The sequence below is a fragment of the Pyxicephalus adspersus genome, chromosome 4 (assembly GCF_032062135.1).
Source record: "Pyxicephalus adspersus chromosome 4, UCB_Pads_2.0, whole genome shotgun sequence".
In the NCBI taxonomy this organism is placed as follows: domain Eukaryota; kingdom Metazoa; phylum Chordata; class Amphibia; order Anura; family Pyxicephalidae; genus Pyxicephalus; species Pyxicephalus adspersus.
Genome location: NC_092861.1, coordinates 99,916,293 through 99,940,574, shown reverse-complemented (window position 1 = coordinate 99,940,574; position 24,282 = coordinate 99,916,293). Strand labels below are relative to the sequence as shown.

The 24,282-nt window shown below is 38.0% G+C and overlaps 1 protein-coding gene across 5 annotated transcripts in view; it reads left to right on the top strand.

The window, feature by feature from the left end:
- SOS1 (SOS Ras/Rac guanine nucleotide exchange factor 1) overlaps positions 1 to 24,088 on the top strand; it is a 221,379-nt gene extending 197,291 nt beyond the window's left edge. For all 5 annotated transcript variants that reach the window (XM_072409143.1, XM_072409142.1, XM_072409140.1 and 2 more), the window contains 7 exons: positions 1,870 to 2,032; positions 3,896 to 4,013; positions 9,023 to 9,195; positions 17,518 to 17,634; positions 20,694 to 20,958; positions 22,722 to 22,840; positions 23,503 to 24,088. In XM_072409143.1, the coding sequence (XP_072265244.1) occupies positions 1,870 to 2,032; positions 3,896 to 4,013; positions 9,023 to 9,195; positions 17,518 to 17,634; positions 20,694 to 20,958; positions 22,722 to 22,840; positions 23,503 to 23,997 (1,450 nt within the window). In that variant the 3' untranslated portion in view covers positions 23,998 to 24,088. The remainder of the gene's footprint in view (positions 1 to 1,869; positions 2,033 to 3,895; positions 4,014 to 9,022; positions 9,196 to 17,517; positions 17,635 to 20,693; positions 20,959 to 22,721; positions 22,841 to 23,502) is intronic.
- The last annotated feature ends 194 nt before the right edge of the window (positions 24,089 to 24,282 follow it).

The window sequence follows — 24,282 nt, the reverse complement described above, 5'->3', positions numbered from 1 at the left end:
AAAAAAAAAAAAAAAAAAAATCATGAAAAACAGTACTGCTTTTGGTACAGAAATCCAGACATCAGTGAAATGCCCAGGAGGTTAAATAAACAGGATTCATATAGTGCCAACATATTACGCTATACAATAAATAGGGATTGCAAATGACAGACAGATACAGACAGTGACACAGGATGAGGGGAGGACTCTGCCCCAAAGAGCTTACAATCTAAGAGGTAGGGACACAATAGGGGGGAGATATGGAGTGGTGGTAAGTAGTGAGGGTTTAGGAGACAGAAGAAGATGGATAGGCAAGTTTGAAAAGATGGGTTTTGAGTGCTCTATGCACATACTCACAGGTGCCACCACCTGCAATTCATTCACAGATTAGGCTACCAGGCAACCATACACACATAAAAACAGATATACACAGATATATGCATGAAAGCACTAGAAGCACCGTGTAGCATATATGGTAATAAGCAAGCAGGAAAATGATATACAATATATTGGTTTACAAAATACCATTACTGTGAAGTAACACATTCAAGTGTGGAAGCACACACTAAATAAGTACATATTTTTCACGAACTATCTTTGATGTAGTATAACCATGTGTAAACCTACTTTATTCATGGGCCTAGGTATGGTGGGTGCTCACCTTCTGCTTATCCAATCACCTTTGGATGAGTGGAGCCCTCATAAGGTAAGGTGTCCTGAGCTAAATTTACAGTAGGCTGTGTGGACAAGATGGCCTCAGGATGACTGTGTATGGCTGATACTGACTATTAAAAATCCATACGTACATAATGTGCTATGAAACACAACCCCCTGCAACTTATATTTCTGGGGGGGTTTATTTTAAAAGAAAATCTTCCTTTCATACCTGAGATGAGTCAATATCCCAAATGTCCAGTGACTGTTTCCCCCTGCCTTTTCAGGAGGACACCTTTGACTGAGGTGACAACTAGTTGCTTCTAGGTACAGGCTTATCTGATTATGTCCGTGACATCCAGGCGTCAATTCCTGACCTGCATTAAATATATATTTGAACTTTATACAAACTGCTAACTATGCAGATAAAATGCATAAATAGGACCTTTCATTTGAAAAGTTTTTGTATTTCTGTCCAGCCAGTTCTGGGGCTTACTCTTACTCTTACGTTCAGCTTTGGGCGCCAAACCTTTCTTTATATTTTAAGCCTATTATTTTAGTGATCCCTTAGTATTGCTTGTTAAAAAATTTGGTTGTAAATTCCATAAACCAGTGTTTCTAGGTTCTTTCACATGCTAATGTGTGTAGAAACGTTGAAAATGCTACAACCCTCTATGACCTTCTGTCTAGTTTTTGATGTCTAGGTGGCATTCTTTATTGTTTCTTATGCGGGGTAGAAAATTAGTGGATCTCTACTCCAAGTTATCATCTAAATATTGGCTGGGTTCCAGATGGTTGAAAGGATATCAGTAGCAAAAAACCTTTTTAGTACATTACTACAAGCCTTCGTGTCTGTTAACTTTAGTTTTGCAGTAAAATCCAAACAATCCCAATCTCTATGCTTTCTCTATTACCAGTCATAGATGGATTGTGGGTGTGGACCCTTTCTTGATATTGGAACCCGGGCTGTGGAGTTGGAGTTCAAAGCACTTGAGTCTGCAAAAATGTACAGACACCAACTTTACAGTCCCGAATAGAACAAGCAGCCACCAATGACCTGGCATTGAAATATTACCCATTAGTTTCTGATCTTACTTGTTAATTTAGTTAGGTTTTCAGTTTTTAGTTCTCCATAGTCCTTTATGTTAGATGCCTATGAATACTCCATTTGATTTTGTATGTCTCGTTCATCCTTTTCATTGATCATATTATATACGTTTTTGTCCTCTATTGTAGATGCATTGTAGAAACAGAAAACTTAGATGAGAGAGTGGTGGTTGTGAGTCGAATAATAGAAATTCTCCAGGTCTTTCAAGAGCTAAACAATTTTAATGGAGTACTTGAAGTTGTAAGTGCTATGAACTCTTCACCAATATACAGACTTGATAACACTTTTGAGGTGAGTATTGATTCATTTTTATTGATACACAAAAAAGCTTTATTACAAAGAAGTACATTACATTACATTACAGTACAGTACATTACAAAGAAGTATCAAGAAGTACAGGCATTACATATATATACAAGGGAGTAAATAAGCATCATGTTGTAATATCTAAATCCCATGAGAGCCTAATATAATAAAAAACAGTGTCTGTTTCACACAATATAATGATCTGTGATTCCTCAATATTACTAGATTGTTTTTGCTCCTTTAGTTGAAAAGTTTGTCATTGTGGAGAATGTGGAATGGGTTAAACCAATTCAGATGGGGACCAAAACACTGGATTAAATTTTTTTTTTTTGTTTTTTGAGTAATGGACTTTTAAATTTTGGCCCTGACTAAATACCAAACCCAAACAAGCAAAAACAAATGGTTAGAGTTGTTTCATGGAAATACAGGTGCTTAACTGTTTTGTGAGCCTGACCTGTTCATAGTTTAGCACAGCTTAACCTTTTGCTTAACGTTTTTTTTTCTTACCTTGAAATAACTTTCAAATCTTAAGGGAGCCTCTGCTTTGATTATGATAGCCACAGCTTACAGTATATTAGCTTACTACATTTCTGGTCGATAAGAAGGATGTCACTCTTACAGACAGCCAAACACATTACTTAATTTTACTTAAATTTACCTGAGATGCACAAATTGCTTATTGCTCAAGGAACCCCTATGAACCTCTGGAGAATCCATGGGCTTCCACTGAACCCTCAATGAAAAACACTGGTTTAGATCATTGGTTGTCAACCTTTTTGGACCCACAGGCCACTAAATTTACCGTTTCCGGACCGCGCATGCGCAGGGAGCTGGGTGTCGCTCAAAGGGGAAGAAAATTCCCCCCATAGTGACTTCATAATGCCAGAGACAACCCGCCCACTTACCTAAGCCTGCGACCCGTATGGGGACATGGTCCACGCCTCTGGCCGGTTCGTCTTCCCAGCGGGGTCCTTCTCCAGACCCTGCTCAGGGGCGCACTCCCCAGATCCGCGGACCACCGGTTGGCCACCGCTGGTTTAGATTATTAAATACTAACTCCTAACTGGTTTTATCTTAGGAGGCATTCTTCTCACTTAACACTACACTAATATACTGTGAGTTGTGGATATAGTTATCATAGCAGAGGTTCCCTGAACACCTCTAAGTAATATTAAGGAGTTCCTCCATGTTAAGATGGTTGAGAAACTTTGTCCTGGAGGATGTCATTAGATTTGAGTCTTAGTGTTATACATATAAATTGATAATATAATATTACCCTTAATAAATTAAATAATAGGAAATATATAAAAACCTCCTAAATATAAAAACATTATTATAGTTATTTGTTTTGAAGCTTTTCATGAGGATAAATTTGAACTCATGTTTGTACTTATTTTAAATCTGGCTATTGCTTTATTAACTAAACATCCATTTTTTTGTCTAAGATGTAAATCAATTTTTATGACCATTTTTCATAAACTAGCATTTAGAAGAGAACAGAAGGAAAAGTTTACTTGTTATCCTTATTAATTACTTTTTGGCCTTGGCTCTACGTCTATAACCTGTGGCACATCCAAGGTCATGTTAGTTGTATCTTGTACAGTGTTCTAGATACCAATGTTACAGAATTGTGAAAGTTGGTATGGGGATATCTATAAGGGAAACCTAGTGGAATATTTCTCTGAATCTAGTCATTTGTAAGTCATTTTGGGGAAAGGTTGAATAGGTTAATAACATCTGACAATATTTTATTTTATTTTTTTAATGGAAAACTGTTAAGTAACTAACTAAAGTCAACCAGAAAAAAATGACATGGTTTCTTTAAAATTTGTTTTTCTCCCCTTACAGCAAATACCAAGTCGGCAGAGGAAAATTCTAGAAGAAGCTCATGAACTGAGTGAAGATCACCAAAAAAAGTACTTAGCTAAACTAAGGTCAATTAATCCACCATGTGTGCCTTTCTGTGGTAAGTATTGTTTGAAGTTCATTACTGTGATACACAGTAGTATTCTACAATGTTTAAAAAAATGTAAATTTGTGACTGGGCTGTCAATATTCCTGGGTATACTCTGTTTCATAAAGACAGAGTCAAACGAAAAGGTGGTGGTGTCTGTCTGTATGTGAGAGGTGATCTGAAAGTGAATGTGAATGAAGAAATTGTTGATGGAGCAAGCGATGAGGTTGAGACATTATGGGGGGGGTTGAATAAAGGGATGTATAATATAGAGGTAATTATTGGAGTCTGCTATAGACCCCCCAGTACTAAGGTTGGAAATAGAAAATCAACTACTAGCACAGATAGAAATGGCTTCAAAATCTGGTAATGTTTTTATAATGGGAGATTTCAACTACCCTGACATTGACTGGAGTAATGGCATTACAGGCACAGTAAAAGGGAGGTAATTTGTGAATTTATTAACAAGATAAATTTTTGGTACAGTTTAAAGAAGCCCCACCTAGGAATGATACTCTGCTGGGCCTAGTTCTTTATAACAATGGAGAGCTTGATACCAATGGATTGGCGTAAGGCCAATGTGGTTACCATCTTCAAAAAGGGAGCAAAGTCATTACGAAGTAACTACAGACCGGTAAGTTTAACATCCTTAGTTTAAAGGCCCTAGAGAGTTTGATAAAGAACCACATAGGGGAGTTTCTGCTAGAAAATAATATAATAAGTGATAGTCAGCATGGATTCAAAAAAGACCGAGGTTGTCAAACAAATTTACTCTCTTTTTATGAGAAAGGAGATAAACAGGTAGACAGTTGAGTAGCAGTTGATATAGTGTACTTGGATTTTGCAAAAGCATTTGACACATTCCATCACAGATCCATCACAGATGGATAGAGAACTGGCTTAAAGACCGCATCCAGAGAGTAGTGATTAATGATTCATACTCTGAATGGTCCAAGGTAATTACTGGTGTACCCCAGGGTTCAGTGTCGGGCCTTTTGCTGTTTAACATCTTTATAAATGATATAGTTTGGGAATAAAAGTACCATTTCTGTGTTTGCAGATGACCCCAAACTGTCATGGAATTAAATCCATACTATAATCTACAAGCAGACTTGGATGTATTGTTTGATTGAAAAGGATTTCCACCTACACATATTTTATATCTCACATAGGCCGCATTCTTAATAAACCATAAAGAAAAAATATACGGTGAAGAACACCAATTTTTGTGATGGGATTTGTTTAGGCCAATATCAACAACATGCATTATGAAAATAACAAAATTTTACTAATATTTACTTTAAAAACGATCATTCCAAGTCGACACGGGGAAGCTGGTTTACAATTGCGTGGCTCAGCTGCGAGATTATAGTGCGGTATTGTTTGTTTGAAGCCCTACATAAAACAGACCAAGGTAAATAATACTTAAACCGAAGGAACCATAAAAACAACTGAGCGTGATCTAAAATTGAAACATATAACAGCTTGATTGCCATGGCCACCCGTCTGTCCCTCACCACTGATTTTAAAAGAGAGTGTTGCTGAAAATACATGCATCAGATTTTCTCTCCTCTCGCCTGAGAAAGCAGGTATTTCCAAGAAACGCGTAGAGAACCAACCCAGAATGTAATCCCTTTAGGGATACTCTGAAAGGAGAGGTTATTGCGTGTAATAATGGTTTTATGTACTTGGAATGAATATTTTTAATGTAAATATTAATAATATTTTGTTATTTTCATAATACATGTTGTTGATATTGGCCTAAAAAATCCTGCTACAAAAATTTGTGTTCTTCACCATATATTTTTTTCTTCATGTACTGTTTGATTGGGCAACCAATTGGCAAATGACATTTAACATTGAGAAATATACCGTTATGCACTTGGGGACTAACAACATGCATGCTTCATACTTCCTAGGGGAAATACATTTGAGGGAGACAGGAACAGAAAAGGATCTGGGGGTTCTGGTAGATTATAGACTTTAATATTAGCATACAATGCCAAGCTGCAATATCTAAAGCTAACAAAGTACTTTCTTGTGTTAAAAGAGGAATAGATTGCAGAGATTGAGACATTATCCTGCCCCCTGTACAAAGCATTGGTCAGACCACATCTGGAATATGTAGTCCAGTTTTGGGCACCAGTTCACAAAAAGGATATTGTAGAATTAGAGAGAATGCAGAGAAATAAACTAATATCACCTATCAACTAAAACTAATGCAGAGAAATAACTAATAAAATAAACTAATAAAATGAATGGAAGAACTCAGCTATAAGGAGAGATTAGCTGAACTGAATCTATTCTCCCTTGAAAAGAGACGTTTAAAAGGGAATATGATCACCCTATATAAATTGTCCATATAGAAAACTCTCTTCCCAACTAGTCACTTTAAGATTGTTACAAAGAACAAAGGGGAATCTTTTTTGTCTGGAGGGAAAGAAATTTAAGCTCCAGATAAGTAAGGAATTCTTCACTGTAAAGTCTGTAAAAATGTGGAATAGGCTACCTCAGGAAGTAGTTTCAGCAAGTTCTATAGTATGCTTTAGGAAAAAGATGTATCCTTTTCTTGAAGAACAGAATATAACTGGGTAATAAAGATTTAATGTAAAGATAATAGACTTTTGATCAAGGGAACATCTGATTGCCTCATGAAATCAGGAAGGAATTTTTGCCCCTGTTGGAGCAAAATGTACTAGGGTTTTTTTTGCTTTCCTCTGGATCAACTATGTCTATAAGGTTTCAGATCTGGGATATGTTTTATTTCCCTAGGGAAATCATATTACACAGCCTTGTACAAAGTCCATAGTTGTTTCACCAACTGTTCCTCAAAGGAGCTCACAATCTAATCTCCCTACTATAGTCATACGTCATTAATGTAATCTAAGGTCAATTTAGGGGGAAGCCAATTAACCTAACTGCATGTTTTTGGGATGTGGGAGGAAACCCACGCAGACACGGGGAGAACCTGCAAACTTCATGCAGATAGTGTCCTGGCTGGGATTCAGAACTAGGACCTAGCGTTGCAAAGGCTGGAGTGTGCTAACCCCAGAGCCACCATGCAATCTGTCAATGTCTGCTGTTTGGAGGACAACGAACGCTTGTTCAACATATGGTTGTGGCTACTGCTTCTAGTAGGTTTGGGCATCATGCTAATCTAAGGAGGCACAGCTCCATGTAGTGGCTTCATCCCTGCACATGTTCCCAAGCTCAGTTTAGCTTAGTATGCTGAGGAGGTAAGATGCCTACCCAGCTCTTATCAAGATATAATAAAAAAAAAGTGTGGGCAGTCATTTATTAGACCACCAGATTTTCCCAAGTGGGCTATCCAACGCTCAGAGATCTGTTAGTTACCCTTATCCTTGGCCCATTGTAGGTTCTTGCAAGCCTAAGTGTTCCCACTTTTCTATATTTAGCCCAATCTTTTTTTTTTATTTTTTTAATGTTTTTGTAAAAACAGCCGTGATGTCTAACACCTTAACTGGATCACTATTAGACCAGTTAACCACTTCATTGCCTACTGAAGTTCCATGCAAGACTAATCTTTTTATAGCTAGTTTTATGTTTCAGTCCATCTGTGTCTCTAATTGGGTCGACCAAGCAGTCACCAATGGGGCTTAACTTTCCCACCATTATGTTGGTCTGACTGATCACTCAAAGGTAAAAAAGTATCTCTTTAATTATACCAACACATCCAGCTTGTGTTTGTTTTTTCTGTGTTCCATGTAGAATTGTACAAATGTACAAGTTTGGGCCTCCTTCTGGGCGCACAAGCATTACTTTTTGCACATGCAAACACTAAGGTCCCTCATATGTCTAAACAAAGACCACGTTTAGAACTCCACAGCTTTCAAATCCCCTTGCAAGCTTTTCAAAACAGGGTTTGTCTCCATTGACCAGTGACTAGGAATATTTCTGATGTATAGGAGAAGTAGTATCTAAAGATACTATAGTATGGTAGATACTAAGATATAGATGTTTGTCATGATTACCTTTATGTACATGTTGTTCCCACATTAATTTCATGGTCCTTTCCTTCCGGTTAGCCACCCTTTTGATTTGGATAATGTTCAAACCTATTAGTGGCAAAAGCTATGCCAACACACACAAAAAAAAAAAAATTAACCGATAATAAAATATTTTATTTTATTTAAAGCAGAACTAAACCTCTGTGGTCAGGTTGATAGTTTATTGCAGAAGAGACAGGCAATGTAAATACACTCGCCTGTTTCCATTCTGTTGTGGGCATCCCCATCTTCTTCTTCTTTTCCTGTTTCTTATCTTTGGCTGTCTTTGTGGGATGGGCCGGGATGACATAAACTGTGCATGTTCGTTCAGTCCTTGCAACCCCTAGGGAATACCCTGCATTTGCAGCTTAGCATTTTCTAATTAGAAAGCAGCAATCAGCCAGGTAAGTGTGATTAATTGCTGAAAGGACATTGCCTCCCTCTTTCACTGACAATTGTGTTTGTGGGACTATAGTTGTGCTTTAAAGTGGACTTAAAACTAACATTTTTACTAACAAAGGGTAGACAACCCTTTGCACAAAATTTTACCCATGTGCAAAATGAGCCTTTTCTTTATTGGTGAAAAAGAAAATGCCCTCTTTTTCCCCCTATCTACCACAGGCTACGTCACCCGATCTTGTGCCCAGCACAGTGTGAGATCGGGTGACGTAGGGGGAAGGGGGGCAAAGAAGGTGGCAACGCCTGGTGCTTTCTTTGCTCTGAGGCGAAGGAGAATTCCAGGACGATGTGAGACCCGATCCAGAAAACCTCTGAAAGGGATCAATGGATCTGCAAAAGTAAAGGTGAGTGACATTTTTTTCTTTTTATTCTGATTTTAGTAAACCACTGACTGCCCTCATTCCAGCCATCTTCCTTCTTTTCTTGCTCTTCTAGGTGATGTTCGGCCATCTTGATTGGCCTAATTTATCATTCATGCAAGGGAAGCAGGAGAGCTTTGAGACCTTTATAGATAAGTTTGTGTGACTCTAATTGTGAATTTTCTGTACTTTATAGGAATTTATTTGACCAACATTTTGAAAACAGAGGAAGGCAATCCAGATTTTCTGAAAAGACATGGGAAGGAACTGGTGAATTTCAGTAAAAGGAGGAAAGTGGCTGAGATTACTGGTGAGATCCAGCAATACCAGAATCAGCCTTACTGTTTACAAGTAGAGGCTGATATTCGTGTAAGTTTAATTTTTTGTTGCAATGGGCAGAGATTATGAAACTCAAAATTAGGAAAAATGTAAACTAATTACTTTGGCCAATAAAAATAGGGTATTCCCTTTAGTATATTTACAGAAATATTTAGGGTGACCTGTAAACATGCAGGGACAAACATTTAACCTTGCATCTGGAAATGGCTTACTTGCCAGGAAGCCATTTGTTTTATGATTTATCAAGCTCTCATTTTTATTCTACCACTTATTTTTTTGCTGCAGATGGTTGCTCATATTTTAATTCCTCTCAGTTCCCATTTGAGAACATAGCAGACCACTTGGTATATACCTTGTGGACACTAAAGTCAAAGGCATAAATGATACCTGTGTAATATACCTTCCTACATGGGCCAGTTTACCTTAATTATCTGTGGAAGATAGGACTTCTCCCCCCAGCTTGTCACTGTTTTGAAGAAGGCTGAAGATTTTTACTTTCTTGGATTTCTCAAGTGTGACAATATTAACCGTGTTTGGATCAGAACAACTATAACCCGTTTGAATGAATTTCTAGCTTGTCTGACCAGTTCTGTGACAAACATCCATTCAACAGCAGTACTCACTATGAACTCCTTCCTTCCATTTTATGATCTTTAAACCAACAGACTAGGTTTTCTAGGCTCTGTATAGTGTCTGCTCACCCTATGATTGCATTCCCCTAGGAACACTTTCTGGTCTGAATAGATATCCAGAATGCCTTTTTTCTTCTCCATATTCCCTGGACACCTACGCTTTGTGTGCTTTGCTGTTGGGGAGTGATGCTACTAGTTTCTGACTCTTTCATCCATACTGAGGTTTGTCAAAATCGGCATCACTCCGAGGATGCCGAAGAAGTTCAGGTGCATGTTGTCTATTTTCCCAACCCCTTAATCTAATGCTGGATTCTGGTGTTGTTTCCTGAAGATAAATTTTCATGCACTGGTATTCTTAGCATATGTAGTTTAAGGCCTGCTGGTCACCTCCCCTGAGGGTAGCCCCCCACCTTCGTTAAAATCAAGGACTTTGTATTGGTAAATAAACTTAACCCTAGGCCTAAAAGCATGGCCTCCCTTATAGCATAGTCTCTCAAAACCCCACCCTTGTCCTTTTTGCGTTCCAAGATTATTATGCCAAATTATATGAAGCTCTGGCCCCCTATACCAACCTAATCTAAAAACATTCTTTTACTCCATCAACCTCCCTAAATTTTCCACTAGTGATGAAGTGATATTTGTGGTTATAAAGTTACTGAAGATGGGTCCCACTTTAACTATGTCAGGGAAGGTATTCCTCTCTCTACCTCTAGGCTCAGCTTTAATCAGCATAATACTGAAACCTGGTAAAAACATTACTAGGGTATCCAATTACTGATCTCTCTAAGTATTTGTGATGTTAAAATTATGACAAAAATCCAAGTAAAAAGACTAAATTATTTTCTTGGTCTGTATATCCATCCAGACCAGGTGGGGCTTATCATCTAAAGACAACCTCCCGATCAGACCAGACGTTCAATTGATCGTATCCCCCTACTCCCTACTGGGTTTGCAGAACCCCCTATAGTGTATAGGCCTCCAGTAGTGTATATTGGAAATATTTATTTTCGCTCCTCAACCAGGTGAGATTTTGGACATTCTTTCTGATGGCGCCTAAAGCTTTGTATTCCTCCCCAAAAGCCAATGTCAATATTAAAAATCTTCAATCTTCACCCATCTTCATAGGTAAGGGTACCAGACAAGGATGCTCACTCCCCCCTTCTTTTTGCATTAGCCATTGAACCTTGATCTCTGTGATCTTAATTAGAGATAATTCTGATATTAGAGCAATTTGCTGTGGAACAAAGGAACATCCTCAACACCCCTCAACTCCTTACCAAATCTGTATAAATTATTAGATAAATTTGGTAGGCTTTTGGGACTACTGGTCAATAGTGACAAATCACAGGCCCTGAACATTAACCTAGCTACTACAAGCTAATTTTAATTTATCTTGGTCCTCCTCTTTACTGTCATGTCTAGGAATCCAACTGAAACCTAAGCTCCAAGACCTGTGTAATGCAAACTATGTTTCATACATATGAAAAACACTGATATGCACTGGTATGGAAGGATGCTCCTCCTTCATGGTTTGGTAGAATAGCTGCTTTTAAAAAGAATGTCCTACCGAAAATCCTATACCTATTGAAAAAGTTACTGATCCAAATCTCCACAAGCGATTGAACATCTCTTCAAAAAAACCTTCTATCTTTTTTTTGGAATTCCAAACAGAGTAGGGTTCCTAAGTTAATTCTCTGAACCCCTAGAAAATTTGGAGGTTGAGGAGTTCCTAACTTCACTATTACAAAGCAGCGCATGTAGCACAACTGGCTCAATCAATGTTCCCACACCTGAGACCCCCCAGTGGGGGTGGACTTTGGACGTTCAGTTGTGCCCTACCATAAAGATAGAAGCAGTTATGTGGTCTCCCAAACACCAGAGACTGCCCATCGGCAGTCCTTCTCTAGCTCATTCCCTTGCCATTTGGGACTGTATCTGCCACACAGGTCTATGCTTGAAGCATCCACCGTTTGCGCCCCTATGCGAAAACCCAGATTTTCCTGCTTGCTTACATCTCTGTAGTTTTCATTGGTGGACCAAAAAGAACCAATTGGTGGACCAATAAAGGTTCCAATGTATTGATGTCTGCCCGTGGATTCATAGGTCTCCCTTCCCTTTGAGAAAGCTGTGATATACCTGCCTCTGAGCTGTTTTGGTACAACCAAATAGCCTCTTTCGTCAAACTAAAGTTGCATGGAGGTCAGTCTCAGTAAGGCCATCACACAAGCCAAAAGCCTCATCTCCACACTCTTAAACAACACTTTCCTTTCCCAGGCAGAAACTCTGTTAGCTTAGAAACAAGACTTTATTTTCTCCTGGAACTTAAAACAATGGCAACAGAGGGCTTACAAACTATCCAAAGATTCCATCACTACCTCACTACCTCCATGATTGAGGTGAACTATAAAACGCTATTTTGATGGTATCTGTTCCCAGATAGGCTACACTACATTCAACCCTCTACATCTCCCCTACAATTTAGAGCAGGGGTGTCAAACTCAAATACACAGTGGGCAAAAATTAAAAACTTAGACAAAGTCGTGGGCCAAACCTAAAACTGAAATAGCACTGCTACTACAATTCCCTGTGTCAAGAAAACAGTCCAATGCAGGGCTTAATGTTATCAGTGGCTGCAACTCCCCCTTCACTCAAGTAGAACCGCTACTACAATTCCCTGCGTCTGTATAGCCCAATGCGGGGCCACGCATAGGCAGAGAGGCCACTGGTCTATAGACGTGAGTAATGCCACTACTACAATTCCCGGCAATGCAGAGGCGGGTCAGCTGCGATTCATATTTAGGGGGCCAAAAAAAAGGACATTGTGGGCCAGATTTGGCCCTCGGGCCAGAGTTTGGCACCTCTGTTTTAGAGAATTCGGTAAAAAGGTAATATGTCCCATATATGGTTGGAATGTCCGGTGGTTTAAAAGTATCATTTTTATTAAATAGGGAAGTGCCAATCAATCAAATGACTTCATTATTTAGTACACCTAATCTCCGTCACCTACTCTCATACCTACCTCAATCAGCCAGATCTAATTTTGCAAGAGCTTGGCAAACTGCCAAGACCCTGCCACTGACGAAAGAAAGATCAGCCTTCAACCGCAGGTAAAACCTTCCCTCTTTGGTTTGCTCTGTTGCCCAGTACAGATATCAGGTAAATCTACTGGAAAAAAATTTTGTCAGACACTCGCCTGTCTAAATGCATTTTTTATGTACCCTGCTGGTGCAGAATCGTTCATTTCCCAGATTTAGATATCCACATTAAATTCCTTAGTTTGTTAGCAAAGAGTATATCTGCCATTGAATCACTGGACAACCTTTTGGAAAGGCAATCTGGTTTGAATCCAGTACAATGATGGAGTTATATGTAAACCATATAGTCTCGGTACAGACAAGGAGTATATGTGCATATTCTCAAATGAGCAGGACAGTGAGATCTGACAGGCCCACAATTCATTGCATTTAACAAGGCTACTAATGCTCAAGTGATAGGACACAGAGGCTTCACCCTCCATACTCAAAAAGTTTTACTTTTTCTTTTCAAATATTTTTATTGGATTTTACAAGAAAAAAGGGTAGCAATAAAAACTAACTCTCAAACAGTAGTAACCGATTGAACATATACAGGCAAATAAAGTAGCATAAAAAGGTTTTCTTGAGGATAACCAGCACTTTAAAGGTCAAAATTAGGCAAGTTTTTTCATACACAGAAATAAAATCAATTAAAGTTTTATTTCATATTTAAAAATATTCAAATATACAATACAATATGATTAAAACAGAGTAGAAGTACGGCACTAATGTAAATCTCCTTATGGAAAACTCCCTAAATTGAGGTAATCCAAGGCTTCTACACGTTTCACGGAAACAGAGTCCGCATCCTCAGGAGAAGTGTTACAATATAATCAAATGTTCAAACCAAGATATACATTTTCTAATATTGTAGAAAGGTCATTTGAAACATGGTTCAAAAACTAATCACAAGTAGGTAAGTAAAAAATGGACTTAAATACATATAATAAGTTCTGGTGATCACCTGTAAATCCTTCTCTCATAGGTTGTTAAGATAGGACACAACAGAAGTCAAGCACAAGGTAGATAAGCGACCTAATGGTATAACTTTTGGTAATTGGGGAAGGGAAGGGAAGGTTTTGTATCAATAAACTGATGTTGCAAAGAGTTTCCTCATAGATTTCCTAATATGTGTGTTTGACATAATATGTCCACCCTTGATTTTGTATATATACTATATGCTCATACATTACTTTAGCATAACAGAAAGAAATCCGTATAATGTTGTAAATATTCCTGGGTAAATTTCATAACCCCAAAAGGACACTTTCACCTAATGCCCTTAGTTCTCCCCCATTTCCCACAATTCAAACAGTTCGTAAAGATGATAGTTAGATAATAAATTTTGCCCATCTCAAAGTACTTAGCAATGATATTAATGTTCCTTTTTGGTTGGTTTATTCCCATATCTTACCCACATTCTCATAATCTTGGGTGAGCTTGTCATGATTCCCATATCTTCCCATAATTTCCCTTAATTATACAATCATAAATCTTACCCATACATTCCCTTCATTGTGCACATCAAGTATTATTGGTGATTATTATCCATGAATTTCCTTTCATTTTTTTGATTGGTGATTTACTTGTCCTTCTACCCAAATTATACAAACACTCATAATACCAATGAGTTTCTTTTTTCCATAACAAATCATTATGTGCATTCACAAATCATTATGTGCATAATCCCATTGTTCTCCCCCCAACATAAGGGGGAATGAGAAGGAACGATCCCAAAACAACTACCCATGTTTATAAACAAAAGAAGGGGCAAAATATTAGAAATGAAGCATTATTATAAATGAATACTCATGTACGGAGAGGGGTAAAGGAACCAACTCCTCCCCTTCAAGGTGCTTCCACATACACATAAAAGATAAACATGGAGGGATAAAAAAAATTTCTTTACTTGCATTAAATGCCAAAGAAGCGTAATTGCCCCAAATTTCAAAATATTTTCTTGTTTGTTGCTTAGGGGGGGTGGATAGGCATGGACCTGCCTCAGACAGGAGCTCACAATACTTACCTCCTTCCGCTGTCCCACCAGTCCATTTATGATGGGGCTATCAGGCAGGGGGAAGCATTTGGCCCACAATGAACCGGCCAACATATTTGTAGGGTAAATAGGGGTTGCACATGACAGATAGATACAGACAATGACACAGGAAGAGGAGAGGACCCTGCCCTGAAGAGCTTACAATCTAAGAGGTGGTGAAGTATCACACAATAAGAGGGGAGATATGGAGTGGTGGGAAGTAGTTAGGGTTTTAGGAGACAGAAGAAGGTGGGTAGGCAGATTCAGTCCTAAAAACAAGTGTTCTGGCAAGGCAAGTGGATACTCAGTGGGGGCTTTATAAAAATGGGACAGGTGTTCACTAAAGTGATTGGTGATAGCGACAGGGTTAGAAGAAAGGCAGCAATGGGAGCGTTGTCTGATGGGATTATATTTCATATGTGTGAAGTTTGAAAGCTAACATATCTAACCGTGTCCGCCTTGTAAAAGGTACAACTTATGAGCAGTACAGTACAGTTGAGTTGCAGTGTGGGAGGTAATTCAGATCATGTCTGGAGGCCTATAACTGTTAAAACTCACATTTTCAACTTGATGTTATAGATATATTGATGTGTCCAGGTTATACCTTTGCTTAAAAATTCTAAACCCCCTAAACTGTCAAAAAACTGCTCTGACCCCTTCCCCTGGGCTCACCTTCCCATGACAATGAAGAGGAGGCTACAAAGGTTCATGGGAGACTGACTAGTCAGAGGGGGAAAAAAAAAGCAGTAAACTTGCTGACCAATCACCAATCTGGTTTAGAACCACTCTCACTGACGTGATTGGTGACAAGTTTTGTGGGGGGGGGGGGGTGTTTCTCTGTCATGTGATGATACTTCTCACTTGCCACCATCACCAGTGTCAACTCAGCTCCTCACCAGGGAGACTTCACATCTAAATGTATGTTTTTTATTTAGGTCAATGGGCACCACAGAAGGTAATGACAATAGGCTCCACACATGACAACACAGAATTTGGTGACAATGTAAATTAGGATGGCAACGGACTCCACAGTTTGTGACAACATGGATTAGGGTGACAACAGATTCACAGATGAGGATGACGGTGGTGATACTGTGCAAGGGTTTGATATGGCCGTTGGATGGAGTCCTCATATCTGTGTTTTGTGGTTGTTGATCTGATCTGTATCTATGACATCAGCATCAACCAATCACAGAAGACAAGTGGAAACCCCACTTGTAAGCAATCTGGTAGTGGATTAAAGTCCACAACATAAGGTTTCAAGGTCCTGCACTTCACAGTGGTGGACAGAGCTAAGTCGCTTTCTTGCAGATTGAAGTACTTGTTCTTTGGAGTGAAAGTACAGTAGTTTAATAACATCTTAAAGTAGCTTTTGCCCAACTCATTGACATGTTGAGACTTAATGACTTAGCTCATGCTGGACAACTTAGCTCATGCTGGAAACTTCAGTATCCTGGTATCAAAGTTGTCGTCGTATGTCAGTGATGGGTATGCTGGGGAGATAGGGCGAGGCTGCAGTACAATAGACATAGAACACCGCACGCCTAAATTTTACTTTTTCAAGGTGTACTATTTCACTGGAAATGCTTCATAAGGTAGTAGGAATCACTTGGTTTCAACCCCTTGTCACTCTTTCTGTTAGGAGGATACTGTCCTTAGGATGGGGGTAGACCAGTGTTTGGCAGTCAGCACCATAGAATGTCAAGTTTCAGCTTTTGGCTATATGTTTTCAATACATTCTTTGGCTTCTTTGGCTTATGGAGGTGACATACATTGTTACCCCCCACGAGGTCTGCTCCTTAATCATGAGATTTAAAATTGATTCTTTTGTGCATGTAGAAGCCTTTGTTTGAACATATCATGAAATTACCTCTGTTGACTGTCTAAAATGGCTTTCTATAGCTATTACCTCAACCTAAGTAGTTTAAAGACCTAGGTCACCCTTTTTTTTACCTTGTTCATCTGAACAAACCTCCCCAGATGTGGTTAATGCTGTCAAGTTGTACCTGAATGCAGTTGATTTCTTTTGGAAATCTGAATCTCCGTTGCTTGTTCTGAATAGTTTCCTAAACTACAGTTACTGTATAAAATCCTCACTGTGAGTTAATCACAAACAAAGCAAAAAAAAAACACTAATGGAGCAAGCTGTGCTTTGATATGTAAAAAGAAACAACTGCAGAGTTTGTCTTGGTCATTAACCTTCCTAGCGGTAACCCAGAGTCACATTTGGGTTGGGTAAACCTATGGGAAACATTAGTAAATACAGTCTTACCCGATCCGCCGGCGTCCCGCGCCGTCCATCGCCGTGATCCGTCATCTTCCTTCTTCCTCCGGCCGGCTTCTGCACATGATGAGTCACCAGGGGAGCTCCCCATGACGTCGGTGCGTGTGTACGTTGCCTGTGGGGCGGGGTGGGAAATTTAAGAAAATGTTTAATTTACAGTATATATATTATTATGAGTATATGTATTTTTTTTATTTATTTAATTTAATAATTAAAATATATATATATTTTAATTTATTCAATTTATTTTTATTTTTTTACCTTGCAACTTGTTTTTTTCTTAAATATTTTTTACCAGACTAATTAAACTTTTTAAATAATTTACAGAGGTTTTTTGAAAACCTGAATCCAATGGGCAATGTTGCAGAGAAGGAATTTGAAGACTACTTGTTCAAGAAGTCGCTGGAAATTGAGCCACGAAATGCAAAGACTTTGCCAAGATTTGTAAGCAGCTCTTAGTTGTTCACATGTCATGCTAAATGTTATTAAGAAGTGTTTTGGTATGTTTTGATGGTATATTGTACCTTTTTAAATGTTCTGCATAACTGCCAACCAGTTTTAATATCATAAAAATTTGACAACTGCTCTGTTCAAAATTTCTTCAGTTGCAAGGTGTTTCTGGCTTTACATGGCAAAAACTGTCTTTTAGATCTCCCCACAACATTTTAGTGGGATAGACCAGTCTGACATGATAATAATCTAAACCTTAACAAATCGTTAAATTGCGGGTTATAAAATGGAGGGTTATTAAGATCCATTTTTTTGGTTAACTTTACCTTTCTAATGGATTGTTTCATTTTTTTTTTTTTTAAATCAATGTTGATAATAGGGATGATTTTATCGAGATGCAGGGTTTTCAGATGACTTAATGACTGCCTATGTCCTGAGGCAGCAAAGTAATCTTAAACCATAACATTTCCTCCGCCATACTTGTGCACAGTTTGTATGTAGTTGTCCTGTGATTTTTCTGGCATACCTCTAATGCCGGTTTACCTGATGCAAAAGAATTTAGATTTTTAGTTGCATGTAATTTGGCACATTATCTCCAAATTATATTTGAGATTTCTTTTAGCATTATCCATCAGTTTTTAGGACAGGCTAGTCCTTGAAAATGTACCCTTTCTTTGAAATCGAAACATTGAAAATACTAATTTTCGTTAATTTGTCAGTATTTTTAAATCCAAAATTGGACTCTTTGAAATTTGAATTTTCAATAATCTAGATTATAGGTGAGTACACCATCTCTTATGTAGTCACTGTTCCAATGAAGATTTCATCTTTGCTTGTTTAAATATGTTTAAAAAGTCAATATACTATTGGTCCTGATGACCATTATCTCAGGTACAAAAAGTAATGGGAAATCCAACATTTTTGAGTTGTGTCATGAACCTAAGGTGTAGGAAAGCATGTTCTGGTAATAGGGGTATATCCATTGCCTTTAAGGAGATCTGTTCACCTTGAAGAAAAAGGCAGAAAACTCCTGTCAGGGTTCTTAAATATTCCCTAATCTATTGAAAACTATGCATAAAACATTTACAAGAAACATTGGTAATTAGCTTTTGATCTCTCTCACTCACTTTTTCTTTCCTTACCTTTCGTTTTTTCGTTCTTTCTATCTGTATTTTGTTCATTCTATTTTTTTTCTCCTCTTTTCAGATAACTGTTTGTTTAGATTGAGAAAGTAGTATATTTTCTGAGATTATATTATTCAGTATATAAATGTACAGTACTGGGTTAAGTAGTACTCTGATTTCAATTTTTTGTTTCTGCTTTCTTTTTATTTTTGGAGAGGGGGTGCAGGGTTTATTATTTCTTGGTGTGTAGTCATGTAAACGAATATGGGCTGGCTTGGTGCATACAGTTAGGTCCATAAATATTTGGACAGGGACAACTTTTTCTAATTTTGGTTCTGTACATTGCCACAATTATTTTAAATGAAACAACTCAGATGCAGTTAAACTGCAGGCTTTCAGCTTTAATTCAGTGAGTTGAACAAAAAGATTGCTTAAAAATGTGAGGAGAAGCCTTTTTTAACACAGTCACTTCATTTCAGGAGCTCAAAAGTAATTGGACAAATTAAAAATCTGAAAATAAAATGTTCATTTCTAATACTTGGTTGAAAACCCTTTGCTGGCAATGACAGCCTGTTGTCTTGAATGCAAATGCTGAGTTTCCTCCTATTTAATACTCTGCCAGGCCTTTACTGCAGCGGCTTTTATTTGCTGTTTGTTTCTGGGCCTTTCTGTCCGAAGTTTAGTCTTCCAACAAGTTAAATGCATGCTCAATTGGGTTCAGATCAGGTGACTGACTTGGCCATTCAAGAATATTCCACGTCTTTGCTTTAATAAACTGGGTTGCTTTGGCTGTATGTTTTTGGTCATTGTCCATCTGTATTATGAAACGCCTCCCAATCAATTTGACTGCATTTAGCTGGATTTGAGCTGTCAGTATGTCTCTGAACACTTCAGAATGAATTTGGTTGCTTCTGTCCTGTGTCACATCATCAATAAACACTAGTGTCCCAGTGCCACTGGCAGCCATGCACGCCCAAGCCATCACACTGCCTCCGCCATGTTTTACAGATGATCTGGTATGCTTTGGTTTGGTTTTTGCTTTTGAGCAAAGTCCAATCTATCCTTTCTATTCTTGAGGCTTATGAGTGGCTTGCACCTTGCAGTGCACCCTCTGTATTTGCTTTCATGCAGTCTTCTCCTTATGGTAGAATTAGATAGCAATACGCCTACCTCCTGGACAGTGTTGTTCACTTAATTGGTTGTTGTAAAGGGGTTTCTTTTCACCATGGAAATGATTCTGCGATCATCCACCACTGTTGTCTTTCGTGGACGTCCAGGTCTTTTGGCGTTGCTAAGTTCACCAGTGCTTTGTTTATTTCCCACAGTTTGTTGTACCAAACTGTAGATTTTGCCATATTGTAGCAATTTCTCGGATGGGTTTTTTCTGTTTTTGCAGCTTAAGGATGGCTTGTTTCACCTGTATGGAGAGCTCATTTGACCGCATGTTGTCTGTTCACTGCAAAATCCTCCACATACAAGCAACCCCCCTCAAATCAATTCCAGGCCTTTTATCTGCTTAATTGATAATGACATAACAAAGGATATGCCCACACCAGCCCATGAAATAGCCTTTGAATCAATTGTCCAATTACTTTTGAGCCCCTGAAATGAAGTGATTGTGTTAAAAAAAGGCTTTAGTTCCTCACATTTTTATGCAATATTTTTGTTGAAGCTGAAAGTCTGCAGTTCAACTGCATCTGAGTTGTTTCATTTAAAATTAATTGTGGTAGGGTACAGAACCAAAATTAGAAAAAAGTTGTCTCTGTCCAAATATTTATGGACCTTACTGTATGTCAGATTCATTTTTTTTCTTAGCCTGTGCGCATATATTTTCACTTTATAAGCAGCAGTCCTCCTAAAGTTTGTGCAAGACTAGTTTAGTTGTTTTACATATAGTATGACAGCTTGTTTATTTTTATTTTCTGGCAGCCAAAAAAGTATAATTATCCACTTAAGTCTCCTGGCGTGCGTCCTTCAAACACAAGGCCTGGTACAATGAGGCACCCTACTCCTCTTCAGCAAGAACCAAGGAAGATCAGCTACAGTCGCATCCCAGAGAGCGAAACAGAAACCACAGCATCTGCCCCAAACTCGCCTAGAACCCCTTTAACCCCACCTCCATCATCTGCTGCATCCAGCACCACTGATGTCTGCAGTGTGTTTGATTCTGACCCATCAAGTCCATTTCATTCACGTATGTGTCACATCCTGTTTTATTTAGTTTAAGAATAATTTTTGTTACAGATTGATTGCTGCTAAAACTTTCTACAGCCTTGGGAGTTCCTGAGTAGGAATCCAGTATTCCTGCAACAACCCTTCCTAGCTGTCCAGTGAATTAAACAGACATAATAAGTCTGTCTTGTAGGCGTGGACTCGATGAATTTCGCAGATTAGTTATCTCTGCTTCGTCAGGAGTGGCATAAGTCAGACAAATCAGATATGGACACTACAATAGGGAAGTGTATGTGTGTATAAATATATATGGAATAATCTTAATGACTCAATAAACATATCATGAAGTATGAAGCCGTTTTTAAGTGTTGGTCACTTACATTAATTAGCGGAATGTATATACAGGAAAAGAGAGAAGCCAGCCACATGAATTATCTCTAAAAAGATTTTTAAAATTATGTATATACTTTATAAACACATATACAAACAAATTGTGACTAAATAAGAGCTTATTAGGTTATAAAAAAAAATATTTATGTGCTGCTGAGGAATGTAATTCATAAAATACCTAATAATATCATTTCATATTATTTACAAAATATTTTAATACTAATATCTTCATTTTTTTGTTACGATCAGGATGTAACTATTTGACCAGCAAAGAACTACTCTACTTACTATTACTATACCAAAATGGATTATTCACTACAGCAACTAAACCATAGCAACTTTTTACGTACTCTATCCAGTCCTCATTTTCTCTTGTGCACACTACTGTAGAAAACACCTGAACTTTTGAATCTATTGCCTGAAATGAACCCTATTGTTCCTGATGATTCCTGTACCCGATAGCACATTCCTTCCTGAAAAAAACATATAGTGAACGGGAGCAGCTTTTACAGCTTAAATTGTTTATCTTTTTGGTGGAATATCATCTTTAGTAAGCAGGGTCTACTAACAATCCTTTTCTGTATTTTATTGTAAACCGTGTGTGTCACTGTATTCTCAATTACCAAAAAAGTAATGATAGTGTGATATAAAGAAAAGATGACAGTAATCATGTTAAAAAAAAAAACAGGTATGAGCTCATGAAGTTGTAATCTCTAAGGTTGTAATCATGGATTAACCCCCCAGTGCTATTTCCGAGTGTGACTTGGTGGATTTTACTTGCAAAAAGTGGTAATCCAAATCGCACTTGGGGGTCGCCAAAAACATTAAAAAAACTCACTTACCTTGTTCTTTTGGCATCCACCAGCATCCTATTCATCTTGCAGGTCCTCGGGTCACGTCTTCTTCCTCTGATTTTCAGCTGGCAACTGCAGAGACGTTCTCTGGGGTTTCCCAGTGACGTTGGTGCTGGCGGGGTTCGCGGCGGGAAATTCAAAAAATTTTGTATTGGATTCAATACAAAAAAAACTGTATTGAATCCAATACAAAGAAATCTTTTTATAATATATATATATATTTATATATTATACTTGCTACTTTACAGTTATATTACAGGTTTTAGTATTTTTATGCACCCTTGTTTTAACAGATTTTTTATTTTATTTTTTTAAAGTTTATTAAATTTAATAAATATTGGACATATTTTGTTGAGTTATGCCTAAAAAATATAGTCATACAATGTAAAATACATTTTTATGCAAAAAAGTAACGCTTTTTGCATAAAAATACGGAAAAAATTAGAAGGCAAGGGGGGTTTGTCTAGCAAAGAGATTGTCTGTTTTTGTGTTCAGCTTTACTTTTGCTTTGTATAAAGTTACAAAATGTATTCCTTTCCAGGCTCTGCCTCAGTATCTTCAATCAATTTTTCTAAGAATTGTGATGAAATTCAAGTTCCTCCACCTGTACCTCCTCGTAGACGACCAGAATCTGCCCCAACAGAGTCATCCCCATCAAAGGTAAATGTACGGTTTTGTTTCTTGTTATTGCCTTGTTTTATTTACAGTGCATTCTTGCAATTCTTAATTATTGCATTCTCTTATTACGTGATCCTAAATAGTACTACAGTCTCAGATCCCAATGCCTTTTGCCATTTTTTTTTTTTTTTCTGCTAAAGGAGAAAAATTGCCTTAAAAGTGTAGTTTTACTGTAAAGAGGACCTAGTCTGTGGGAGCTGTATCTGAAAACTCAGGGGAAGTCACCTGTATTTGCTGGTAGGCTTGCTGCAACTGTCTGTGTCTTTGCATGAATTTTTTGTAAAACAACAAGGCTTTTCTTCCTGGTGTCAGAGCTCCCCTACAGATGACTATTGATTCAATGACTGGTAGGATAATTATCAAAGAGCAGCAAGAGAAAAGAAGAAAATGCAGATCCACAAAATGGGTGAAGTTGGAGCAGGAAGGCCAGGAGCAGAATGACCAGCAAAAAAGTAACACATCTATATCTCTTGAGAATAGCCATCATCAGAAGCAGAATTTGGCATGATATGCCTCAGATAATATTATGCAGAAGATATAAAGCTAATAAAGCTCTGGCACAGTCACAAGGAATCCATAGGAGAACACATTTGTTGTCCTGGTAGATATGATGTATTTATTACTCCATGTCTTTTTCATTTCAGATAATGTCTAAACATGTGGACAGTCCTCCTGCAATACCACCTCGACAACCTACATCAAAAGTATACTCTCCGCGATACCCAATGTCTGAGCGCTCCTCAGTCTCAGAGGGACCTGAAAGCCCTCCAGTTCTACCACCACGAGAACCAGTACGTACTCCTGATGTCTTCTCCAGTTCTCCACTGCACCTTCAACCCCCTCCTCTTGGACGAAAAAGTGAACATCCTCCAACTTTCTTTCCTTATAGCCCTTCACCATTTTCCCCACTTCCACCTCAGACTCCATCCCCTCATGCAACAAGAAGACATTTACCTTCTCCCCCTTTAATAGTTCAAGATGTAGAACTGCCTCCCATCACTGGTCCTCCTGTACCACCTCGTCAGAGCACTTCTCAGCCTATACCGAAGCTCCCTCCAAAAACTTACAAGCGGGAGCCCCCTCATCCTTCCATTCACAAAGATGGACCCCCTTTGTTGGAAAATGCCAATTCCTTGTAACAAAGACACTTTATTTTAAACACTAAAAACATTTGTTTCCTCAAACTGCAAAGAATGACAATAATAAATATGAATTACACAAGAGAAGGGATTATTCTGATGCTATTCAGTTCAGATGCAAATTGCACCACCATTCGTTAAGACTGTTGATCAGTAGATCTGTTGCATACAGATAAATTTGGAAATTGCTGTCAATGTGACCAGAAATTGATGAGATTTAAACTAAAATATTATGCACTTTGTGTGTGTGTGTTTATATATATATATATATATATATATATATAT